This window comes from Carassius gibelio, chromosome A4 (assembly GCF_023724105.1).
Source record: "Carassius gibelio isolate Cgi1373 ecotype wild population from Czech Republic chromosome A4, carGib1.2-hapl.c, whole genome shotgun sequence".
Taxonomy (NCBI): Eukaryota; Metazoa; Chordata; class Actinopteri; order Cypriniformes; family Cyprinidae; genus Carassius; species Carassius gibelio.
The window spans coordinates 32,920,998-32,946,490 of record NC_068374.1 but is presented as its reverse complement, the minus strand read 5'-3'; the positions used below and the strand labels follow the sequence as shown (position 1 = coordinate 32,946,490).

General features: G+C 35.8%; 2 protein-coding genes across 2 annotated transcripts; both read right to left on the bottom strand.

The window, feature by feature from the left end:
- Positions 1-591: 591 nt before the first annotated feature.
- On the bottom strand, positions 592-22,727 carry LOC127977955 (soluble scavenger receptor cysteine-rich domain-containing protein SSC5D). Its single transcript, XM_052583167.1, has 9 exons — positions 22,626-22,727; positions 22,228-22,267; positions 21,801-22,136; positions 21,417-21,725; positions 19,172-19,258; positions 1,993-2,202; positions 1,094-1,188; positions 837-930; positions 592-737 (listed from the first exon to the last, which is right to left on the bottom strand). Exons 2-9 carry the CDS (start codon positions 22,259-22,261, stop codon positions 727-729), a joined length of 1,176 nt encoding a protein of 391 aa, XP_052439127.1. The 5' UTR covers positions 22,262-22,267; positions 22,626-22,727; the 3' UTR covers positions 592-726.
- On the bottom strand, positions 17,303-19,163 carry LOC127978129 (uncharacterized). Its single transcript, XM_052583180.1, has 4 exons — positions 18,962-19,163; positions 17,966-18,060; positions 17,709-17,805; positions 17,303-17,609 (listed from the first exon to the last, which is right to left on the bottom strand). The coding sequence occupies exons 1-4, from the start codon at positions 19,071-19,073 to the stop codon at positions 17,599-17,601; spliced, it is 315 nt and encodes a 104-aa protein (XP_052439140.1). The 5' UTR covers positions 19,074-19,163; the 3' UTR covers positions 17,303-17,598.
- Positions 22,728-25,493: the final 2,766 nt, after the last annotated feature.

Sequence of the window (25,493 nt, the reverse complement as noted above, 5' to 3'; positions counted from 1 at the left end):
GATTTAATAATTTGAACAACTACAGAGATTTCAAAGCTTTAGGCAAAACATTTCCTGAATAAATAATCAAACACAAAGAATCTTTATAGTGGACCCAGCTTTCCATGTACATTGTGTGATGAAATAAATCTATGGCACACAAAACAGTTTCAAATGAAGTCATGCTTTTTTTGGCCACAAATATGAAGGTTTGTTATATTGTGTACAGTGATCCACTGATCCTCTGTCAAAGAAAAATAAATGTACAACTGATTTTCTTTACATGTTAGATGTTTATTTGCTTTCTGATTTAATATTTCATGCATTTTCACATTTATCTCCTGAAATAAGTTATAATTTATTTTAACCATGTGTTGATTTGTTAAATTTGTAAACATTACCAAATGTACATTTCTATAAAGCACATTATCAAACCTACACCGATTAATGAAGATTAATACATTAAAAAAAATTTAATAAAAGCAACAAAGATATACACGTATACAGTTTATATATACTCAGTACATGAATGCCCACATCTTAACGTATTGATCTTGATGTGCATCATTGCATTTAATTTTCTTAATTTTATTTAAACGTTCTTTCTATTTTCTTGTGTTGTATTTATGTAGAGCTCTTGGAAACTACAAAATTATCCTTGTTTGTTTGTGCACACTTGGTGAATAAAGCTCATTCTGATTCTGATTATAATTAGGATTAGAGTCGGTTTTCTGCCTTTTTGGTCATTCAGAAAAGACCTGTGAATATAATAGGTTTATAATTTAAAACAATAATACAAAAATATTTTCATATCCAGTATTTTGAAAAGATAGCCCATCATCTCTCTGTTTACAAACCTGTGGCTGTTCTCTGTTTGTGAAAAACTTGCCCATCAGGCTGTATTCTCCAATATTGTGTATACTTTCCTTTACTTCCAATCACCTTCCCAACCTGTGAAATTAGGTGCAATTTTAGTAAGAAATAAGTCATGCCAGAGTGATTACACTTAGTGAGCACTCATTTTGACATTTCACTTTATCAAATTTTTTTTTTTTTACTTTGAATGATTTGTTTTTATTGCAAAGATTGTTTGATTAGTCAACATGAACCATACCATATCCAAAAGCTTGTTCTTGATATCTGGATCATTGACATTGACTCCACTCTCGGCCTTCACCACAACCCTGACCAAAACTTTTCTTACAGTTTCTGTGAAGTGAAACATTGACAAGGAATCTAGTCATTGCATTTGTCAGGAAAACTGGGATGGGAATGATATAATTCTTAGCCCTCTTTATGTTCAAAAACGGTACAACTGTCAAACTGACTCAAATTAGTTTTCATGCAATTTGACAAAAATATACTATATGGGTCATATAATGCTACATGCACTTTTACAAGTTGTTTGAATTAAAATGTATGTTGGCAGTGTGTGTACACAACCATCCTATACTGATAAAAATCCACCAAGTGTTTTTTTTTTTTTTTTTTGTAATGTCGTTAAATGTTTTCCCTTTTCTCAAATCGATATGTCTGGCGTCACACGTTCGGAGCCCCCTCCCATGATTATTTGATTGACAACAGTGTTTCAGCACAGACTGGACTTGTGTCTTACCTCAGACCCGCCCTGAGTGAGCTGTCATCAGTCCGAGATGCAGACAAGCATGACTCCTAAGTGATTGAGGGGTTTCATTGTTGGATGTAATAAAAGTAGTAGTCATTTACTCCCGACATCTGAGCGACTGAACAGAAAACTGCTATTTTGGATTATCTGAGACTAAAAAAATTATGTAAAAAAATGTTTAATCCCTCATATATTTTTATATGAGTGTATAAAAACCACAAGCATAAATAGCAGCTAACATGATTTGTACTTGCTCTGTTCCAAACTGCATGAAAACCAGTAAGGGTCAATTGGGGAGTCTATAAGACTCCAACACAAAAGATTCCAAAACACAAAAGCAGGGTTAAGCTATGCATCATTTGAGATGCTCATATGTACGTTGATCTTACTTTGGCAAAAAACTCCCGCATGAAGTCCATCCAAACAACTGCTCACACCCCAACCAGTAAAAGGACAGTCCTGCACTGTCAACTCATTTCCTGTACAAGCCACTTGATCCATCCATATTTGCTCTGAAGGTTGCACATATGCTTTTGGCTCAGCAATGTCTCCACAGTTAAGCTCTTGACACAACACTGTAGCATCTGCTAGATCCCAGCCTGAGTAACACACTGCGCCCCACTGCCGATTATACCGAATCTGCACTCTGCCATCACACTCACTGGAACCATTGACCAGCTTCACATCTGTTGAAAGAGTTTTACATGTTAACATTTTCACTCTTCAAGACCCATCTGTGGCCACCAGATGTGTAAAAATGACACAAAATTTCATGAACACAATTTTCTAAGAATTAAAGATCTCTTTAAAATTATATTTTAAATAATACTTCATACACACATACCCTGTTTTCCGCACTAAAATGCGCACTGGATTATAAGGCACACCTTCAATGAATGGCCTATTTTAGAACTGTTTTCATATATAGGGCACAGCGGATTATAAAGTGAATAGAATAGAAGATACTGCAGTCAAACGTTTCACTGGGTTTGCATTATGCATCCACTAGATGGAGCTGTGCTAAAGGGAATGTCAACATTTTGATAGAGCGCCTTGATCCATATATAAGGCGCTCCGGATTATAAGGCGCTCAAAGTAATTTTTTGAGAAAATTAAAGGCTTTTAAGTGCGCCTTATAGTGCGGAATATGGGTAATAAAAGTGGCAATAATAATGTTTGTGTGATGTCTGTACTTTTTACAGAAACTGATGTGACAATTTTTGAAAGAACTGTACTTTAGTTATCGATTACATGGTGGCACCAGTAGTAAAAATGTTACAACAGGAACCCCTTTGTCCCACTGTGGTTAAGTCAGGAAGGTGTCATTGAACCCTCAACAACGGCTTATGGCTCGTTTCCACTGAGCGGTACAGTACAGTTCAGTTCAGTACGATTTGGTATGAGTAACCCTGATCAGGCTTGCGTTTTCACTGCCTAGGGTACCTTTATTACTTTGTAGGAGTGGTGTATGCCTGATAGTAGCGATCAACGATGAACCTGCCTCTGCCTCTTTTTGTTAATTGATTAATAATAGCCATTAAGAAATTATAAGTACAAAGTATAAGAGGCTTAAGAATATAGACCACAGCAAACAGTTCAGTCAAGTATATTATATTATATTATAGGAGCTGCTACTGATCTGGGAAATACCTCAACCAATTCACATCAAGTTTGGAATCTTGGGACTCTGAAGACACTGTTTTACTTAACTGTATATTTTGGGACTAGGTAACAAGGTCCACAGGATGGAAAGGTGGGACGTTTGACCCAATCACGTTACCACAGTTGGAAAGGTGTAAAGGATTAGTACTCAGTGCTGCGTTTGACACTATCAATCATACGATACTACTAGAGAGAATGGAAAACTGGGCCAGGCTTTCTGGGATGGTACTCAAATGGTTCAGGTCATACTTAGAAGGGAGAAGTTATTATGTGAGTATAGAAGAGCAAAAGTCTAAGTGGAAGTCCATGACATGCGGAGTCCTACAAGGCTCAATTCTTGCACCGCTCTTGTTTAACCTGTATATGCTCCCACTAAGGCAGATAATGAGAAAGAACCAAACACAGCCCATTACAGCTATGCTGATGATACCCAGATTTACCTAGCCTTATCTCCAAATGACAGTTGGATGTTCCAGAGTTTTATTCAGTTATACAAAGAAAAAACTGAAGTCAAAGAAACAAAGATGAAATTCTCAAGGTAAATGCATACCTTGACTCTAAAAACTCAAATTTTTAGAATTCTAATTCTTTATTGTCAAGGTGAAAGTCCTTGGCTCTTGTCCCAAAGAATGGAGGGAGGTGCAATCTGATACCCACACCCACAATACGTGAAGCATGCAGTAGCCCCTCACTGCAGAACACAAGATCCAGGGGGCATTGTTGAATCCACATCTATGAAGATTGCTAGGTTTAGTGGTGGAGATGAGAGGGTTTAGGGATCAGGGGGTGGAGACGGGTAGGTTTAGGTATATGTAATGTGGGAGGAGTTGGATCTGGATCCAACCACACCCCCTGGATCGTGTGTTCTGCGGACCATCTCAATGTGTGGGCTTCATTATTATTTGGTACACAGCAATACCCAAACAAACCAAAACTATTTGTATACATGTAAATGTAAGTTTTTGGCTAATCAGAAGTTTACTGCGGAGAAGTTCACCAAAATAAAAATTTTGCTAATATAAGCAACATCTTGAATAAAATGGTAACACTAAGATCCCATTATACGATGTTAGTTAATGTGTTGACAGATATAAATTAAATTTAAACATGCATTTTTTATAGTATTTATAATCAGGAATTAAAAAGACATCATAATTAAAAAGTTAGTTGAAATGCAACACTCTTAAATTAAACGTCCCAAAAGGGGTATTTTGGCAGTTATGCTAAAGAACAACCATTTTGGGTCCCTTACTAACCACTTTTCTCAGTGTGAAGAAAATTTTAATAATCTTAAGAACCTTCTTCTGCTGTAGAGATTCTTTTGTGCAATGGAATATATATTAAAGTTTCTTCATGAAACCATCAATGCCAATAAAGAACCTTTATTTTAAAGAGTTAACTGTTCACTGTTAGGCCTTTATTCACCCCCCAGAGCCATGTGAGGGACATTTTATTATAGATACACACACTTTATTTCACGTCTTCTGAATGGTTGACAACAAACACCTCCTTACCCCAAGGCTTGGAAGAGCAAGGAAAATATGCTTCAAGGGTGAGTAGAACATTAATTTTTGGCTAAACTAACCCTTTAATATTTTACAGACAAAATTTTTCTCTGAACTTTTTTAAAACTACATACAAAATGCATCCAAGAAATATTAACTCACTGTTACAGGTGACTCCAGCATCTTTCAAATGTTCACAGTTCTGTATTCCCCATGTTGTTGATTTACAGCTCGCAAGTGAAGCCTCAGTCCCAGTACACTGTACATCACCCATCCATACTGGTCCTACACCTGGTCCAAAATAAGCAGCACTCTTTGCCTCAATCACATTCCCACAATTCAGTTCTTTACACACCACTGCAGCATCGGTTTGATCCCATCCATCATCACACACTGTTCCCCACTGACCATCATGAAGAACCTCCACTCGTCCAGAACAAGAGTCAGGACCATTTATCAACCTAATAAACTCTAACATAAAAACAGAGAGTAAGGGATTTGAAAAGCTTGGTTCTATTTGGTGTATTCAATATTTACATAGCTTTCATCCACCTTTACAGATGACTCCAGCGTCTTCTGAATGCTCACAATCATGTATTCCCCATCCAAGTGTCTCACAGTCCATCAGTGAAGACTCCATGCCATTGCACTTTACATCATCCATCCATATTTGTCCTGAACCTTCTCCAAAATAAGCTTCAGGCATTGCCTCTATCACATCCCCACAGCCCATCTCTCTACACACCACTGCAGCATGTGATTGATCCCAGTAATCATCGCACACTGTTCCCCATGTTCCATTATAAAGAACTTCCACTCGCCCAGAACAAAATCCGATACCATTCATCAACCTCAGAAACGATTCGACTGGAGGTCCATTTCCTAAAACTGTATGAATTATAAAACATGTTATGGATGCCAATAACATACTTATACTTTCAGTAATATACTTCATTCATTTAAAATATTTTAAGAGCATGACATGGGAATGTAGAGATACTTCATCATACCCAATATAAGTAGGAGCCAGAAGGAACTTAACATTGTGCTCTGAAATAAATACAGAATTTTTAATTTGACTGTTTAAAGTCAGAAATCAGAAAAAAAACAACTTCAATGCCTGTTTTTATTGTTCAAAAGTACTTTGTCTTTTTTTGTTTTTTGTTTTGCAACCAGAAACCTTACTTAACTGTACTTTGGTTACTAATGAAGTGCATACTACTTCAGTAGAGTTCAATTTCAAGTTTTTTCATAATTCAGTAACTTCTAATTACACAATTAAAAAAAATTGAAAGTAAGGGAAAGTGCAAGAGTTAGATAACTAGAATTATTTACAAATATTGTTAGTATGAAATAAAATACATTAGCAAAAAAAGTATTTCTTTAACCTGTTAATATGCCAGTCTCCTTCAGAAGAGTCTTTTTCTCTGTGAGGACGTAAGATCAAGTAAAAGAGGTTTCAAGGTGATTTCATTTAGTTGTAGAATCAGTTGAGGTCTTGGCTCCTCCCCTCTGATTTCCTTATGAGACAATGATCAACATCAGAAAAAAACTCTTATTATCAAGCAGAATGTGAACCTATATTCCTATATTCCTATATACCTATATTCCATAGGAAGTGCTTGCTGAAACTAATAGCCATGAAACCAGGAATGATTTTTCCATCTGCAGTACATTGTTGGACACACCACTGGAGGTCTGAATGTCATTCAGTGTATGTTATTATGATGTAATTCGATTTCAATGCAAATCCACTCGAATTATGAGAATGCTTTTATATACCATATGCTCATATAGCTGTGAAGAGGAGATTTGTCACCATTTAAATCAAAATATTTACACATATTTATCATCAAAATATATTGATGGCATATATTCATGAAACTTACTTTACAAATTTGCAAAGACATGTAAACTACATGGAAACAAAATGTCAATATTCATGAATGCTAGAACTCTAGATTTGTTTGTGTTTACATGGACACACGGACCAACAAATCACGCTAGTGAGGATCTTATGCAAGAGACAAAGAATTTAATTGGAATTTTCCATACCTTTAACTTATCCATATTAGATGCAATAAAATCAGTTCCTTCACATTTCGGGAATGAAAAATTCTCTATACACTGTGTGTGTGTTTTTTAACACCACATTCATACAGCAAGTCATAAAGCTCAGATATTTATGGTCAAACATTGATGAGGTGGAGATACGCTTTCTGTCAGTAACCTCCTATAAGCTAATTTTATGTCCCTGCAAACAAATTACATTCTGCAGAATCTCCCTGAAGAGAATTAGAATGGGAAGTTTGCATAGGCTATTGTTCATTTGATTATGTGCAGTGGAGTAGATTCCAGCAAAACATGTTTAAACTCCAAGATGTTTTTTTATCAAATGTGCTTGTGGATATCAGTGTTATTTACTTGACAGATAAAAATGCACAGCTATGGTGTAAATTCACACTGATATTAGTCAGTTTTGATGATGTTTAGGCTGTATGGTGGCTGGTGTCAAAGATGAACAAGTATATTACTGTCAAAAATCCACTGTTTAAAGACTACCTCAATCATCTAGACAACCATCTAGCCCGGTATTACCTTAAAAACATCAGCATATATAATGACAGTTATATATATCATAAATGTTTTCTTATGCACATTAGCATGATGTACTTTTGACTTGACCTTAGAATACAGGTGCTGTTTCAAATGAATATATGTAAGAATGTATAGTCTGCCTCGACCCAGCTTGTGTTTGATCATGCTCATTTCCCAAAATGGTTTAATTATTATAGAGAAGAAGAAAGTCAAAACTTATGTTGTTTGTAGACTATTTGGGATAATCACATCCTGAGCCAATGGTGACCAATGGTAGAATGGGAAAGGTGTGGGACACCAAGAACCACCTCAGACAAAGGGGTGTTAGAACTTAATTATCATACAGACTTCAGCTGTTACAACAGGAGCAACTTCATACACAAGAAGGGTAGTAAACTGAAAATGCTTAAAAGGCTTGAGCTAAGGATGTTCTGGGTCCAATCCAACTCCGTTGAACCCAAGGTACTACATGTATTTAGTCAATTCTATGCTGCAAAAAACATCTTCATCAAGATCTTCCACATCCTCATGACTTTTTCTTACATTGGCGAGCCACCCAATAAGGGAATCCCCCCAAAAGCAGGCAATGGTAAGAAGAGCGGTTTATTTCTTCTATGTTGTTCACCAGGAAACCCCTTAGTTAAGAAAAAAAAATTATAATAATACATTTCTAAAAAATAAAATTTAAGGACAGATGAGAATTTGGTTTAGACAGTATTGGCAGGAGAAGTTATTCCGTAAAAATTCTGGTTAAGATTCTAATAGAAGTGAATCAGCCTGACACACTTTGTTATCAGAGTTGGATTGGAATCATTAGGGGTTATTGTTATTGAAAGGGGCTATTGTTTCTAAAGTGAAGCAAAGTGATTAAGTTTAAAGTTTCTAAAGTAACTTAAATGTGCTGGTCTGTTATAATTCTGTTAAGATTTTAAAGTAATTGAATCAGACCGACGTAATGTGGTAGCAGAGTTGTATTAGACGCATTGTTTCTAAAGTCACTGAAACAGAGTTGTAAGCTTCCAACGTAATTGAAACAGAGTTAGTTGCTGTGATAATTCTGTTGAAATTCTAAAGAAACTGAACTGACCCGAAGCAGTGTGGTCACAGAATTATTTCAAAACTGTTGTGTGTTATAGTGTAGTAAGTCAGACGCATTGTGACTTTGCGTAGTTTAAAACCCGAAGTAGAGTTGTTTTGACCAACGTATTGTGAGTGTGTTACATTTTTAACAGTTTAGTGTAGTGAAATTAAAGGCATGACGGAGTGTGGCCATCTCCAAAGCAGTGAAAAATTTAGTTCAGAAGGCCGACGTAGTGTGGCTGTTTTATTCATTTGCGTCCAAAGCACAGGAGCTGTGAATAATTAGACTAACAGGTATCTTAAAGAAACTAGATACATTTTCAGTCAGTGAAGTAATAAAGCCTATTGAATTGCTGAAGAAAATTTAATAAGATTGTGAAAATGGAAGAGCTGATAGTTAAATGCATCGCTAAGCACAGCACAGTAGGAATGTTTGATGGGATAGAGAAGGCAGATGACCCATACGAGTGTCCTGTGTCTCAATTAAAAAATTCTCCCAAAATGCCCCAAAACATAAAGGGAAAAGTTGCTAATGCCCTTCAAGCTCTTTTTGCCTCATACAAGTAACTAAGAAAAAATTTGAAGAAATGAAAACAGAAAACAAGTTGCTAAATTCTCAAGTCAGAGGTTATGTCATGTCATCTAGAAACTGTGAGGCTGAAGAGATCATTTTGAAGGAACAGATAATAAACAAATTTCAAAGTCCAAAACAGAGAGGAAAACATTTAGATGTTTGTATGAAGGAACTGCTAGACAGTTGGGACATGTTCAATCCCATTCTGAATATGACGAAAATAACTAAGGAAGACTTTAGTCAACGACATAATTCTTCAGATGATTCGGTTCCCAATAGCACCAGTGCGAAAAGACTGGAAATGAGCGAGTTCTTGATCAAAGAAATGAAAATGGCCAAGCTGTTAGTCAACTTTCTTCAATGGGCTTTCAAAATCTTGTTACAGCAGTGGGTACTTTTGACCCTGATAACATGGATCCTGTAGAGTTTTTGTCAAAACTGGATAAGGTAGTGGATGTTTATTGTGTGTCAGATGAAGATGCTTGTAGAATTATTATGATCTCCATTCCTCGCTCATTAACTAGTGCTCTCTCACCACAAATTCATGACAAAAGAGCAGACAAAGGTTCAAGGAGAGACTCTACTTAAACTTGCTGGGACTAATTTGGTTACCTTGAGAAAGATAACTGAAGTGACAATGGAAATTGGAGAGCATCCTCTAGCATTTGCATCCAGGTTATGGGAAATGTTCTGCTGGTACAGTGGTTTGCCCAAGGCAACTAAACAAAATCTAATTGTTTAAGTCTGGATTAAATGCACAGAGTAGTTTGCACATGCGAGAAGCCATTGCTATGCATGTTGATGTAAATGCACCATACAAGCAAATCATTTCCAAAATAACACAGCTTTTCATGTCAAATGAAAGCTGCAGAATCTAGACATCCAGTTGCTGCATTCGGCAGGAGAGAATGTTCTAGATTAATCTAATGGTTTCCATCAGAGACCAAAGAGATTAGAAAGATTAAATTCAGAAGTTATTACTCTGTTACGCATGTGGAAAAGCTGGTCACATTTTTGGACATTATCAAGACAGCGAGAGACCTCATCGAAGCTTTCTCTGTCATGCATGAGGAAAGGATGGTCACATAACAAGGCATTGTTTAGAGAAAGTTAGGAAAGATCAGGAAGTTGTTTGTTTTGCTTGTGGAAGGATGGGACACAATGCAAGACAGTGTCACTTTTCACACTTTTCACGTGATTTGCTTAAGAAGACCCAGTTGGCACTGTCGAAAGGAAAAACGGGAGAAGCCATTGAGACATTGCCAGACTGCACTGCATGAACAACATGACTGTAGCTTAGTCACAAGCAGATACTGATGTGAATTGTTTCATGATATTTTAGGAAAATATGTTTACTATCAAGGGGGGGGGGGGGGGGTTATTTATAATTTCTGAGAAATGTGTTCATGGCATTAATATTAGAATTTAAGGTAACACTTTAGAATAAGGTTCCATTAGTTAATGTTAGTTAACTACTTTCGTTAACATGAACTAAGCAAGAACAATCCTTCTACAGCATTTATAAGTCTTAGTTCATGTTAATTTCAACATTTACTAATGCATTATTTAAATCAAAAGTTGTGCTTGTTAACATTGGTTAATGCACTGTGAATTACCATGAACTAACAATGAATAACTGTATTTTCATTAACTAACATTAATAAAGATGAATAAATACAGTAATAAATGTATTATTCATTGTTTGTTCATGTTAATTAATACATTAACTAACATTAACTAATGGAACGTTATTCTAAAGTGTTACCGAATTTAATACTACGGGGCCATTGAATGCTTGAATCTGATTGGCTGACGAACGTTCTGAGGTGTGCAATTATTTTCTGGGAAATGCACGGCGAATGTAGATCCAGGCAGCTCTCCTGACCGCATTACAGTTCCATATCACTTCGCACAATTAACTGTAATAACGGTCACGCAGTTTGCATATAAAAGTGTTGTCAGCGCTGACCTGACGATTGTATCAGTTTGCCTATATAATGTAGCAACTTAAAGGCTACACTTGACATTTCCCACCTTCAAGGAGACCACGAAGTTTAGAGATGCAGCTATCCCCCTCTCTCTCTGTGTGTGTGTGGGTCTCTGTCTCTCTCGCTCTATTTCTAATAACCCCATTAATAACTGCATTAGAAAGCTGTCAACAGCTCAAGCCTCCATTACCGGCTTTAAAATGATGTTTTGGTACTAGCAAAAGAGGCACTGGATGAGATGCGGAAGAAATAATCCTACTCACAATAGCGATTAAGGTACAAAAACCAGATGAATCCCTTTAAATATATCATCTGATCGTTGTCTTGAGGTGTGGTAATCATAGTAAATTATGTAAGGAATAACTCTGGCCCTATTACCACCTCGGGTGTGCATTATTTTTCTAATAATTTAATGGCTCATCGTCAATTATTCCTCAGATAATTTATGAGAAATTCTTTAATTACATTCTGCGATTAACTTTCTATAGCTTTGATGAAAAAAGTCAAGTATAAATCATCAAAAATGAAAGTATATTCATTTTGCTTAATTGGATGGAGCGATAACCTATGTACATGAGGTGATGACCCAATGAAGGGTAAGATTTTCCTTTGGCCTGAGGGGGACAACCTAAGCCAGGGCTTCACCGCCACTGGGCACCTACCCAGGAAGGTGGGTGTAATCTGTGTAAGGCAGTGGATGCGATGCTTCTTTTGGACCAAGAGTGTCGAAGAGGGGACTGTAAGAATTTATAGTCTGCCTCAACCCATCTTCCACTCCCCAATATGTTTGATCACGTTCATTTCCCAAAACGTCTTTAATTATTATAGACAAGAAGAAAGTCATTTCAAAACGAAATTGAAGAATGAACTGATATGACATCATTTAGAACAAAATCAGGCCGAAACAAAGTTCGTTTTGAGTTTGTTTCAGCAGCTTGAAACAGCTCACCAAAGCAAACTTTCTGGGGGAGTTCACTTGGGCTCCTAAACACCTTTGAGATTCCATTGGTCCGTGGTGATTACATTCGGTGGATGTGTTTTCTCGGTTTGTTCCTCATTCTGCTGAGGTCCTACACTAGAGCAACATCTCCTGAATACACTGGAGCATCGAATAGCTGAGCTGTGCAAATATATCCACACCTGTGCGATCGCTCATGGACACTTTAAAGATTCAGGGAAAGTATTTAATTCCTAGAAATAAATTACAACGACGCTTGGTCTCGACGACCCAGAGTTATGCAAAAACCGATGCAGAGAAACATCCGAGACAAGTTTTCCAAAGCCATGAAAAGAGGGAAAAGTTTATTCAGTGAAATCAGAGCCTTTTGAATTTTAATTCTACATACTAATCTATATTGCAATTCTTGTCTTTCTGTGCCCAAATTTAAGGCGTCTAATAATTAAGACTTGCTGTATTGTTTAGGAGTTTGCATGGCCTTTAATTGAAACTAATGATTAAGTGTTTTTAAGGACCCACTGAAACCCTAAGAACATAGTTCAGTGCAAGCAGTTCTGTCATGCATTTACTGTAGCAAAAAGCTTTTGTTGACAATGCATTTTACCTTTGAAATTTGAGGCAAGTGCAAGTGATGTGATGGTGATTTAAATAACATATTTCCAAACAATCCAAACATATAAGTATCCCCTTGAACCTGTTAAAAAAAAAAGTTAATCTATTTACCATATTGACTGGAAAATGCTGTTTTAATGTTCAGAGTGCACGTCCTACTACACTGGAAACTAGCGACCTCTCCTGGATGGAGATAGTATTAACATTATAAACTGAAAGCAGTCTTTACGTGACTTACATTTTTAATATTTTAAAATTGATCACCTAAATCTAAAATGATCCAGCGGGACGTACTAAAGACATAAGACAATTTTTTTATTTCATTAGTGCCCCCTTTTCTCTGTTGCTTATCTTAATTCCTGCTCATCTTAATATTTATTAAGTCTACAGTATTGTCCTGCACATTTTATTGTATAAACTTTTTATTTTGTTCTTTTTTTTATCTTACGTTTTCCATATGTTTTTATCTTGTAAATTGTCTTGTGTTTGTATTCTTTAACAATTGCACTGTCCATGCAACGGACTTGACTTCCATTTCACTGCTGGTCATATGCTGTCCATATACCATGTTTGTGATAAATAAAAATCTTGAATCTTGGCTGTAAATGTCACTTTATCTGACACTTTTTCTTTGATGATGAACCAGCAGGCCAACAGCCATTGGATGGACTTCTCCAGAACGCCTAGATGGCCGGTCTGCACCTGGCAAGTACCAAATATGTTTCAAATAAGCGTTACACCATACTGCTGCTGTAGTTCTTTCAATAAGTAAATTAATAGGATATACAATAAATGAAATGCCAAACGACTATACAATAAACCTTTAACAGAGTATGCTCTTGTGCATGTTTGATGTTCAATGTTCAATACTGTTTAAAGTCTGCAAGTGCCATAAAAAATCATGGAGCCTAAAATAATTATTTTTTATCATGTCCTATCAGGGATGAAACACTAGATGGAGCTGTTTACAAGTTTGAGTCGGTTGCTGGTGTTCACTGAAGAGTTATGGTAGCTACTATAACAAACATTTTTCACTTAGTTTCTAAAGTTATACTGTATGTTTGGTGGTGTGGACTTTTACAAACGCTGTTTGCATTATAAAATAAGTTATCTTTTTCATATCAGCTCTTAAATCTTCAAAATCCAATTGTTTCGAAACAAGTCTTTCTATTTTTTAATTGTACATCTGAACACTGCTTATATGAAACACATTTTAGATTTCACATGAAAATGTGAAAATTTAAGTTTATACAGAGATGTACAATATGGCAAATAATCAAAGTAAATGTTATTTCTGTGCGTCTTTGAATGGTTTGAGGCTTATTACTAATGATTTATCTTGTTTCATCTTTTTTATAGCCAATTTATTTTAAAAATGTATTTGACTGCAGTCACATTTGAGCATCATGCTTTTCTGGTATTTCTGCATTTCCACTTGTAATAGATAAATTAGTTGCATTACAAAGTGTAATTTGCTGTTTTAATAAATCCACATTATATTATTGTTTCATATTTATTCTTTAATCAAGATGCAAGATGCTGTCCTGGAGTTTTCTAGAAATTAATCATGCAATATGAAATGATACACACACTTTTGTTTTGTTATTTAATTGTTGTTATTTTATTTATATTATATATTTTGCTTATAAAATGTTTTAATTTTAATTATTTAAAAAAAAAAACAGAAGTCTCGTTTAAAGACAAGAGCACCCAGCCCCCATCTGGGATGCTCCCATTCCTTGTTTCAACCCCTCCACACCCCAGGTTCGCCCTGCCCCCTTCCTTTAAGCTAAATCAGCTCTGCTGTGAAGAAGTCAAATAATCACACAATAGAAAAGGGCTTAACTTGACCATTGCAAATTCACAGCTCATTTGAGTAAGAAAGTGTTTGTGGGAGTGTGTGTGAGAGAGAGATTCCTTGAGAATAAAATGACAGACATTAACAGGGTCTGAATAAAGATATCTAAATTAAAACTGTGATCACTTATGAGGCTTAATTTGAATCAGGACATTGTGATTAAATGACAATTGCCTTGTTTGGCATGCTTTATTAAAGCACTATGGGACCAGGCCTATTATTAAAACAAAAGATAACAATTGCTTAATCAGGTCTCTTGTGTCAGATGATACACAGCAATGTCTCTATAATCATATCCCCAGGCTGTTAGAAATAGTTGAACCTATTCAACTCGACATGGGATCCAGTCAGTTGGAATTAAATCTCCAGTGTAAATCCATTGTTAGTGCTGTGCATCTTTTAATACAGATAATGAAATAATTAGGTCTCAGGTGGTCTCAAGATGTTGTGGGGCATCTGCATCACTGACAATGAAATGAGCTGCATTGCATTATTTTTCAGAGCTGGCAAGTACCCCCAAAAAATGGGAAGAAACACTGGTAATAACTTCCAAAACAGGACACCCAAGTGATGCCCTCAATCAGTGCTAGCGCTTGGCACACCTGGGATCAATGAAACATATATATATATATATATATATATATATATATATATATATATATATATAAACTGGAATCAAATTAATACAAAAGGGGAAAAACTGGAAAAACATGAATAAACACACAAAACATGTGACAGTCTATGACACCAACGAGTAGGTATTTCATGTCTAATATCTTATGGAATAGCCTATATTTGCAGCCAATATGTTGTGGATGCATCTCTTTCTGCTTCTGGGTAAGGAGACCGATGTACTGACACAAAACTTAATTGCGTACCTGTCGTTGAACCGATAATATCTTTTGAATTATATATAATTATATATAAATTAAATACTATAAAATTAATGTGTCATCAGTCACACCAGATCCTTCAGCTTCATCCACTCATAAGCCTTAAATAAACCTCTGTGAGACTATCAATTACCTGTGTGGTTTCTTTCTGTTTGCTGACATAATGTGCATCTGTGATATCCCGCTAAAACATCCACAGGCTCCATAGCAGTCACTAGTGGAAGTGAATTCAGATTGGTTAAAATTAAATTAAAATTAAATTAATTTTTTTAAGATTGGTTAATGGCAGTTCTGTTCTGGAAGAGTGTGGGTTTCAGTGGGGAACAGTGTGTGATGGCTGGGATCTAACAAACGCTACAGTGGTGTATAGAGAGATGGGTTGTGGCAATATGATTGACACACGGAGTGCTGCTTCTTTTGGCCAAGGATCAGGAATGGTATGCATGGATGAAACGGGAAGGAATTTATGCTGAAAAGCTGTTCTTCAAATGGATGGATAATATACAACTGTAACCATTAACAAGATGCTAAAGTCATCTGCCAGTTGAGAAACGACTAGAGGTTCTTTGTGGGGAACAATGTGTGATGATGGCTGGGATCTATCAGATGCAGCAGTGGTATGAAGAGTGTGTGTTTGTTTCAGCAAGGGATCAGGAATGATGTGGATGGATTATGTACAATGTGCTGTGAATGAATCTACACTGAAAACCTGTTTATAAAATGGATGGGGAATACACAATGCTTGAGTCCTCTGTAAACGTTAAGTCAAAAGATTTGTCTTCCTGAGCATCTACCAAATTTGGACTTTCAGCACATTTACACAAGGAGTGGCAGCAGATCAGCATGACTTCAGCTCGAATGCTTAACATTTTAATTTCAGTCACACATATGCAACATCTACTCTATAAAATAACTTAGCCAAATGAAAATGTACAAGGAAAAGAAAACGGTTTCTGAACAAAAATGGTTTCATGAATCCATAATTAATAGAAACATAATTATAAACTGTTATTTAATATATTTTCACTCATTATTTTCACAGATAAGGAAGAAATTTAAAGATTCAGTAACTTTTACCCTGTGATGGAAGACACAATCTAATGAAGTGTTTCAGAAAGCTATTAAAAATAATACAAATCTTCTAGATTGTAAAAAATATGTATAAACCCTTTGTTTATTGTTATATATTTTGATTAATGTGTGATTTGATAATACGTGAATGTATTGATGCAGAAATCATAGCATTCATGTTTGACTACAAGTACATCTGGTCCTTCCATTAATTGTATAAAGTGATTGATTTCAATACACATTATCATTTAAAGAAGATTATAGTATGACAACCACATTTTACAAAATAACTAGATAAATTCAGATGGTGACATCATCTACATTTATAGTGGTATGCATTTCGAATATATTACAAAATATGTTTTAAATATGAATATGCTTGTTTGTCCTGTTTGCTGTGTTTACATAATCTGATTTACTATAGAGATTTTAGGCAAAACATTTTCTGAGTAAATAATAAAACACAAAGTTTTACAGTGGACCCTGCTTTCCATGTTCATTGTATGAAGAAACAAATCTATGGCACACAAAACATACATTTTTAACTGAAGTCAGGCTTTTTTGGCCACAGATATGAATGGTATGTTATCATTTTGAGCACAAAGAAAAATAAATAAAAGTAAAACTGTGATTTTCTTTACATGTTAAATCTTTATTTGATTTTGATTTAATATATTTACAAATCAATCTCCTAAAATAAGTGATAATTTATAATCAAACCTACCCTGGGTAATGAAGATTAATCTTTTTTTTTTTTCTTCCATAAATCAAACTACCTGGGTCTTTCTCTCTGCATGAGTGTGCACCAATAAATTACATACATATTTATTTTTCACATACACAGTAATCTGTATAGTAGAGTGATAGAGTAATAGAGTGAAGAAACAAAAAGACAAGTGTAATGTCATTATATGTCATTATGTAAATACATACTTTTTCCACTTATACAGTTTATATATACACAGTACATTAATACCCACATCTTATTGATCTTGATGTGCTTCATTGTATTTCATTTATTTATTTATTTTTATTGTTTTATTTAAACGTTCTTCATATTTTCTTGTGTTGTATGTATGTACAGCTCTTGGAAACCACAGAAAATCCTTGTTTGTTTGTGCACACTTGGTGAATAAAGCTCATTGTGATTCTGATTATAATTAGTATTAGAATCTGTTTTCTCCCTTTTCTGTCATTCAGAAAAGACCTGTGAATATAATAGTTTTACAATTTAAAACAATAATACAAAAATATTTTCATATCCAGTATTTTGAAAAGATAGCCCATCATCTCTCTGTTTGCAAACCTGTGGCTGTTCTCTGTTTGTGAAAAACTTGCTCATCATCAGGCTGTATTCTCCAATATTCTTTATACTTTCCTCTATCTCCAACCACATTCCCAATCTGTGAAATTTGTTGCAATTTTAGTAAGAAAACAGTCAAGCCAGAGTTATTTCACTTACTGAGCTCTCATTTTGGCATTACACTTTATCAAAAGTTTGAAACTTTGAATTATCTTTTTCTATTGCAAAGATTGCTTGATAAAAGTTAGCATGAACCGTACCATATCCAGAAGCTTGTTCTTGATATCTGGATCATTGACATTGAATCCACTCTCGGCCTTCACCACAATCCTCAACACAACTTTTCTCGCCGTTGCTGTGAAGTGAAACATTGACAAGGAAGAATGATTTGTCATTATGGAATCTAGTCATTGCATTTGTCAGGAAAACTGGGATGTGAATGATATAATTATTAACCCTCCCCGTGTTTAAAAACGGTACAAATTCGGTCAAATTGACACACATTAGTTTTCATGCAATTTGATAAAAATACACTGTGGAAATGCTTAATATTCTAAACTATTCTAAGAAAACAGAAACCTTTTATTTGGATTATCTGAGACTGGAAATACTAAATATGTAAGAAATGTAATGATTCATATATGTTTTTGTGTTATTTTTTAATGATCAATATTATCTTAAGTCCAAATAACTACAAGAATAAATAGCATCTAACATGATTTGAACTTGTGTAAGCAGTACATGTACAAGACAGACACTTTTATCCAAAGCAACTTAAAGTGCATTCAGGCTACAATATTCTTTTCAGTATGTGTGTATCCTGGGAATTGAACCCACAGCCTTTTGCACTGCTAACACAATGCTCTACCACTGAGCCACAGTTATTGTTACATCTAAGTTTTTTTCTTTTTCTCTAACCCTTTTGAGGGGAAAAAAGGTTTCTCAGCAACAGTCTAGTAATTGAGAACCCCCCACCCACAATTTGCTAATTTTGGTAAACTGCATGAAAACCAATAAGGGTCAATCAGGGAGGCCATATGACCCCAACACAAAAGATTCCAAAATACATCTATGTGTTGAACCTTTTCATGCACATTCATGACCCTAAATGATAAATCTTAAACAAATTTTCAAGAAATAAATAGTTTAACCAGTTTTTCAAGCTGCAAAATTAAGTGTGGGTCATACTGACCCCAACACAAAAGGAGTGTTAAGCTATACGTAATTTGAGAGACTCATATGTAAGTTGATCTTACGTTGACATGAAACTCCAGCATGAAGTCCATCCAAACAACTGCTCACACCCCAACCAGTAAAAGGACAGTCCCGCACTGTCAACTCATTTCCTGTACAAGCCACTTGATCCATCCATATTTGCCCTGAAGGTTGTACATATGCTTTCGGCTCAGCAATGTCTCCACAGTAAAGCTCTTGACACAACACTGTAGCATCTGCTAGATCCCAACCTGAGTGACACACTGCGCCCCACTGCTCATTATACAGAATCTGAACTCTTCCATCACACTCTCTGGAACCATCGACCAGCTTCACGTCTGTGGAAAGAGTTTTACATGTTAACATTTTCACTCTTCGAGACTCATCTGTGACCATCAGATGGTTAAAAGGGAGACCAGACAAAACCTCATGAATGCAATTGATTTTCTAAGAATCAGAGTGTGGAATGTAAATATAAGCTAACCAAACCTTTCCCTTGGCATTAGGTTGTTGCTATATGGGATTGCTATTTGTGTAGACACTGTTTTTCCAGGGTCAGTTTATACAGATAGATACATTATGCTTATTTACTATTTCATACCAGCATCCACAGTGAACACAACTGAATTACCCATAAACTGCTAACTACCCATTCAATGCGTCATCCAAACTGTTGCTCATTTACTTGGAATTAATTCAATTAACACCCATTTGTGTAGTAGTCTGTAGCTTCTGTTTGATATCGATTAAATTCCCTTAGTAGTTTAGTCATATTCCCTTTGTAATTTAGTCAGTTTCTTTGTAGTATTGATATTTTACTCTTATATATCTTTTTAATAAATTCATATTTATTGCAACTGTGTCATTCTTGTATTGATAATTAGAGGCTCTACAAGCTCACCAGTATATCACTTACTCATCAGATTAGTCAGATGGTAAACTCCCTCCGAATTATTATAATTCTAAATCTTTATTGTCAAGGTGAAAGTCCTTGGCTGTTGTCCCAAAGAATGGAGGGAAGTGCAATCTGATACCCACACCCATAATAAGTGATGCATGCAGTAGCCCCTCACTGCAGAACACAAGATCCAGGGGGCATTGTTGGATCCACATCTAGGGCTTGGAGACTGGTAGGTTTAGGGGTGGAAATGGGTGGATTTAGGGATCAGGAGGTGGAGATGGGTAGGTTTAGGTATATGTAAGGTGGGAGGAATTGGATCTGGATCCAACCACACCCCCTGGATCGTGTGTTCTGCAGTGAGGACCATCTTGATGCATGGGCTTTATTATTATTTGGTACACAGCAATATCAAAACCCACCACAATTATCAATTTTGGATTTGTATACATGTAAATTTTTGTGTTTTTGGCTAAACCAAAGTTTACTGACTTAAAGCAATAGTTCAGCAAAATGCAAATTTTGCTAGTTTAAGCTACATCTTGAATGCAATGGTAACAGTAATGGCATTTTTCCACTGCATAGTATGACTTGGCTTGGCTTCAGTACGGTACGGCACTGCTCGACTCGGCTTGGTTTGTGTTTCCACTGCAATTTAGTACCACTTTAGAGTGGGCGGGATTATTCATATGTCGTTATAGTTGTGCTGCCTGTACTGCCGCGACTCGTGATTAACCGTTTCTCTCCGGGCAATCAGCGATCAGCAGAGTTTACATGCCATGTTTTGGTAACAGTATGGTTCACTTGGAATCTCAACCAAAGTGGTACTAAAAAAGTACTAGGTACGAGGTACTGTACCCAGTGGAAAACCCTTGAAAAGTGAACCGTACCTAACTGTACCGTACCGCACCATGCAGTGGAAAAGCATCATAAGATCCCATTATATGACGTTAGTTAGTGTGTTGACAAATATAAATTAAATGTAAAAAATTTATCATATTTATTAATCATGAATTAATAATTATTATGAAAAAGTAAGTTGAAATGCAACACTCTTACAAATAAACATCCCAAAAGGGTTTTTGGGCAGTTATGCTAAAGCACGTTGGTGACAACCAATTGGGATTTCGCTTAGAGAGACCAATCTACTTCAAGTGTAAACTAAGTGAGCCAATATACATTGGCATGCGATTATTGCATCCAGCTGCTGATCAGAGCATGAGCATAAAAAGGCTGCAGGTGCAAAGCATACCAGGTTTTCGCTTTGGAGCCGAGAGACAACATTGTTCTGCTCCTACCAAACTGCTTTGTGTGTGACAAGTTCAGCGTGCTCTAGGGAGCTTCTTGTGTTGGCAGACAGCACTACAGCAGTGGTCGTTAATGTAACCTTATCATTTTGTGTTATCAATAATTGCTTTACACAAAAGCGTCTGCCAAACTTTTTGGCCCCTCTCTGATTTTGATCTGTGGTTAGAAAATATTTGTTTATATTTTACATACAGAAGAAACCTCATATGGTTTGGAATGGCATGAGTAAATAATAAGTGACAGAATAAAAAAAAAAAAAAACATGCAAAATGCAAGATATTTTAACTCACTGTTACAGGTGACTCCAGCATCTTTTAAATGTTCACAGTTCTGTATTCCCCATGTTGTTGATGTACAGTTCACAAGTGAAGCCTCAGTCCCAGTACACTGTACATCACCCATCCATACTGGTCCTACACCTGGTCCAAAATAAGCAGCACTCTTTGCCTCAATCACATTCCCACAATTCAGTTCTTTACACACCACTGCAGCATCGGTTTGATCCCATCCATCATCACACACTGTTCCCCACTGACCATCATGAAGAACCTCCACTCGTCCAGAACAAGAGTCAGGACCATTTATCAACCTAATAAAGTCTGACATAAAAAGTAAGGGATTAGAAAAGCTTGGTTCTATTTAGTGTATTCAATATTTACATAGCTTTCATCCACCTTCACATATGACTCCAGCGTCTTCTGAATGCTCACAATCATGTGTTCCCCATCCAAGTGTCTCACAGTCCATCAGTGAAGACTCTGTGCCAGTGCAATTTACATCATCCATCCATATTTGTCCTGAACCTTCTCCAAAATAAGCTTCAGGCATTGCCTCTATCACATCCCCACAGCCCATCTCTCTACACACCACTGCAGCATGTGATTGATTCCAGTAATCACCACACACTGTTCCCCATGTTCCATTATAAAGAACCTCCACTCGCCCAGAACAAAAACCAATACCATTCATCAACCTCAGAAACGATTCGACTGGAGGTACATTTCCAAAATCTGTATGAATTATAAAACACAATATGGGCATCTATAATATACATCTTAAACTTCAATAAAATACTAAAATCATTTAAAATCTTCTTCATACCCAATATGAGAATGAGCCACAACGAATTAAACATTGTGCCCTGAAAGAAAAACAAAATTGTTACTTTGACTCTCTGACTTTGACTTAAGTTACAAATCAGAAAAATGCTACTTTAATGTTTTTATTGTTTAAAAGAGGGTTTTGCACATTTCAGACACAAAATATCTCCACATTAATTTTTTCCAACCAGGAACCCTATTATTATTGTGTATACTTTAGTAACTACAAATTACACAATTAATTAACAGAAAGAGCAAAAAAGGGAAAATACACGATTTTGGATAAGCAAACAAAATCAGCTGCACCAGAAATAATCATTAATGTTGTCAGTTTCTAATAAAATACAGTATATAACAAATCTGTAAAATGAAAATGATTCATTATTAGATTTCTTTAACCTGTTAATATGCCAGTCCCTTCAGAAGCGTCTTTGTCTCTGTGAGGACGTAAGATCAAGTAAAGGAGGTTTCAGGTGATTTCATTTAGTTGTAGAATCAGTTGCGGTCTTAGCTCCTCCCCTCCGATTTCCTGACAAGACAATGATCAACATTAGAAATAAACTCTTACTATCAAGTAGTCCATCTTTCAGAATATAAACCTATTAAATTCTCAGAAAGTGCTTGCTAAAACAGCCATGAAACCAGGAATTAATTTTCCATCTGCAGTACATTGTTGGACACACCACTGGAGGTCTGAATGTCATTCAATGTATGTTTTTATGACGTGATTCAATTTCAATGCAAATCCATACAAATTAATTGTGGGAATGCTTTCATATACCCTATGCTCATATAGCTGTGAAGAGGAGATCTGTCAGTATTCAAATATCAAAATATATTGATGGCATCACTTTGAGTGGGCCAGTTTCATGAAACTTACTTTACAAATGTGTAAAGGCATGTAAACTACATGGAAACAAAATGTCAACATTCATGAACGCTAGAACTCTAGATTTGTTTGTGTTTACATGGACACACTTGCCAACACAACACGCGAGTGAGGAATTGGAATTTTCCATAACCAAAATGTGAAAAAACTGTTTTTATTACATCTCAAAGTTAAACTTATACATATGAGATGCAATAAAAACAGTTCCTTCACATTTGGAAAGTTCCAGTTCAATACTTTGTCTAAATATATTTGGTTAACAACACATTCACACAGCAAGTCATTAAGCTCATATATTTATGATCAAACATTGATTAGGTGGAGATAAGCTTGTTGTCACTAACCACCTATAAGCTCATTTTATGTCCCTACAAACAAATCACATTATGCAGAATCTCCCTGAAGGGATTTAGAATGGGAAGTAGTCATTTGATTATGTGCAGCGCAGTAGAATCCAGCAAAACATGATGTTTTGTTTATCAAAGTTATTTACTTGACAGATAAAAACTCCTACGTGTAAATTCACACTGATATAAATTAGTTTGCACGGTGTTCAGGCTGTATAGTGGCTGTGGTCAAGGATGCACAAGAGGAAAACACATATTACTGTCACACGTCCAGAGTTAAAGACTTCTTCAATTTTCTAGACAACCATCTAAGTCAGGTATTACCTTAAAAACATTAGCATATATCATAAATGTTTTCTTGTGCACATTTGCATGATGCACTTTTGTTGACTTGAAAATACAGGTGGTATGTTTCAAATGTTACTTATTTCAAATTTAAAACTGCTTCAAAGTTAAAGGTGCCATAGAATACAAAAATGATAGATCCAATGGATTTATACCTTGGACTAAAGTAACTTTCATCATTACCTATTAATAATATCAGAGTAAAATAACATAATTTTGTGTAATGTTTATTTCAGACAGCTATACCTATATCAACAATTCAAATCAAAGCTGGGACTACACTAGGATACTGCCACCAGAGACTAGCACACATTTTAAATGCCATGGCACACAAGTACACCACAAAAATGCTGCAGGATAAAGAAATCACCGATAGAGTGTGGATCTGCCTTTAACAGAGTATGCTCCTCCTTTCGTCAGCCCACCCCAGCTGTGGACCGGTGGGCCGTATGTATATGCAACTAGGCATCAAGAGATTTCAAAGGAACCAGGAAGAATGCTTTGTCTGAAACTTTTTAAGGAAGAACAGAACAGGTTTGGATGGATGGACACTTACTGCCATGAGCGCCTGCCTTTTACCCGTCAGGTTAGTTTCTTGTCCTAGTTTAATGAAAAGAGCTATTTGATTGCATGCACTGTTGTGCATGTTTGACGTTCAATGTTCAATACTGTTTAAAGTCTGCAAGTGCCTTTAAAAATCATAGAGCCTAAAATAATTATCTTTTACCATGTCATATCATGGATAAAACACTAGATGGAGCTGTATACAAGTTTGAGTCGGTTGCTGATCTTCACAGAAGGGTTATGATACCATGAAGTGCGCTTTCTAGGCATTGCGCCTGTGTCTGGCACTACATTCATTGCTACATTTAGCAGGGTTGTGTTAAAGAGTGTGCACAGTCACCCTGAAATATGACTGCCGCCCCACATTGGATCCCCCAACATTATTGGGCTAGAGTACTGTCTTACGATGCCTGTATGCCATTGGATCAAATTGCTGTCATTTGCTGACTGATTTTTGCATGCAATAAAGCTAAGTTCAAATGACAATTTGAAATATTGGTACAGTAAATAAATTAGGCATTATTTGTGGAAGTTGATAAGTCATGTTGCAAGATTTGTCCAAAAGGTGTGCGTTTTTGCGCCAATGCATTGTTAAAGGATCAGCATGTCATGTAATATTCCCATATAAACTTTAATAGTTTTGCTTCTAAAAGCACTTGTCATTAGAGGGCAGAGCGTCGCGTTATTTAAAGGAGAATTTCACGCGTTAATGAGTAGCAAAGGATTAAGTAGTTGCATTGATCACTTTTATGCCACTGACCAGGCTTTTATATGAAGTTTGGGGTAACAAATGGTTTCATAGGTTTGACTGAAATAATAATACAATAACTGACACTTTTACATTTTAAGTGTGAGTTTAAAGTTTAAATCAATGTTTCAAGAAACAACAACAAAAATTAAAAAAAAAAAAAAAAACAGATAAAAGCAAAAAAGTAGCCATTGATAATATCTAGACATGTATCCAAATCCAAATGCAATACAATTAATTGATGTGTGACTTATGTGTAAATTATGTGCAATGTCTTAGTTACTAGGATTGTTACAAAGGGCTGTTGAGGCATCTAGTGGCAACACCACGATATTACAGCTAATAAACTGTGCAAAATGTTTATATTAAGAGTC

Excerpts from the sequence above, each read along its gene's own strand:
- LOC127978129 (XM_052583180.1), bottom strand. The coding sequence starts at position 19,073 with ATGGATCAAGTGGCTTGTACAGGAAATGAGTTGACAGTGCGGGACTGT. Across the intron at positions 18,061-18,961 it reads TGCTGGAGTTTCATGTCAAC|CAACGGCGAGAAAAGTTGTG; the intron begins GTAAGATCAACT and ends TTCACTTCACAG. Across the intron at positions 17,806-17,965 it reads AGAACAAGCTTCTGGATATG|ATTGGGAATGTGGTTGGAGA; the intron begins GTACGGTTCATG and ends CAAATTTCACAG.
- LOC127977955 (XM_052583167.1), bottom strand. The coding sequence starts at position 22,261 with ATGTTTAATTCGTTGTGGCTCATTCTCATATTGG. Across the intron at positions 21,726-21,800 it reads CGCTGGAGTCATATGTGAAG|ACTTTATTAGGTTGATAAAT; the intron begins GTGGATGAAAGC and ends TTTTTATGTCAG. Across the intron at positions 931-1,093 it reads AGAACAAGCTTTTGGATATG|GTTGGGAAGGTGATTGGAAG; the intron begins GTATGGTTCATG and ends CTAATTTCACAG.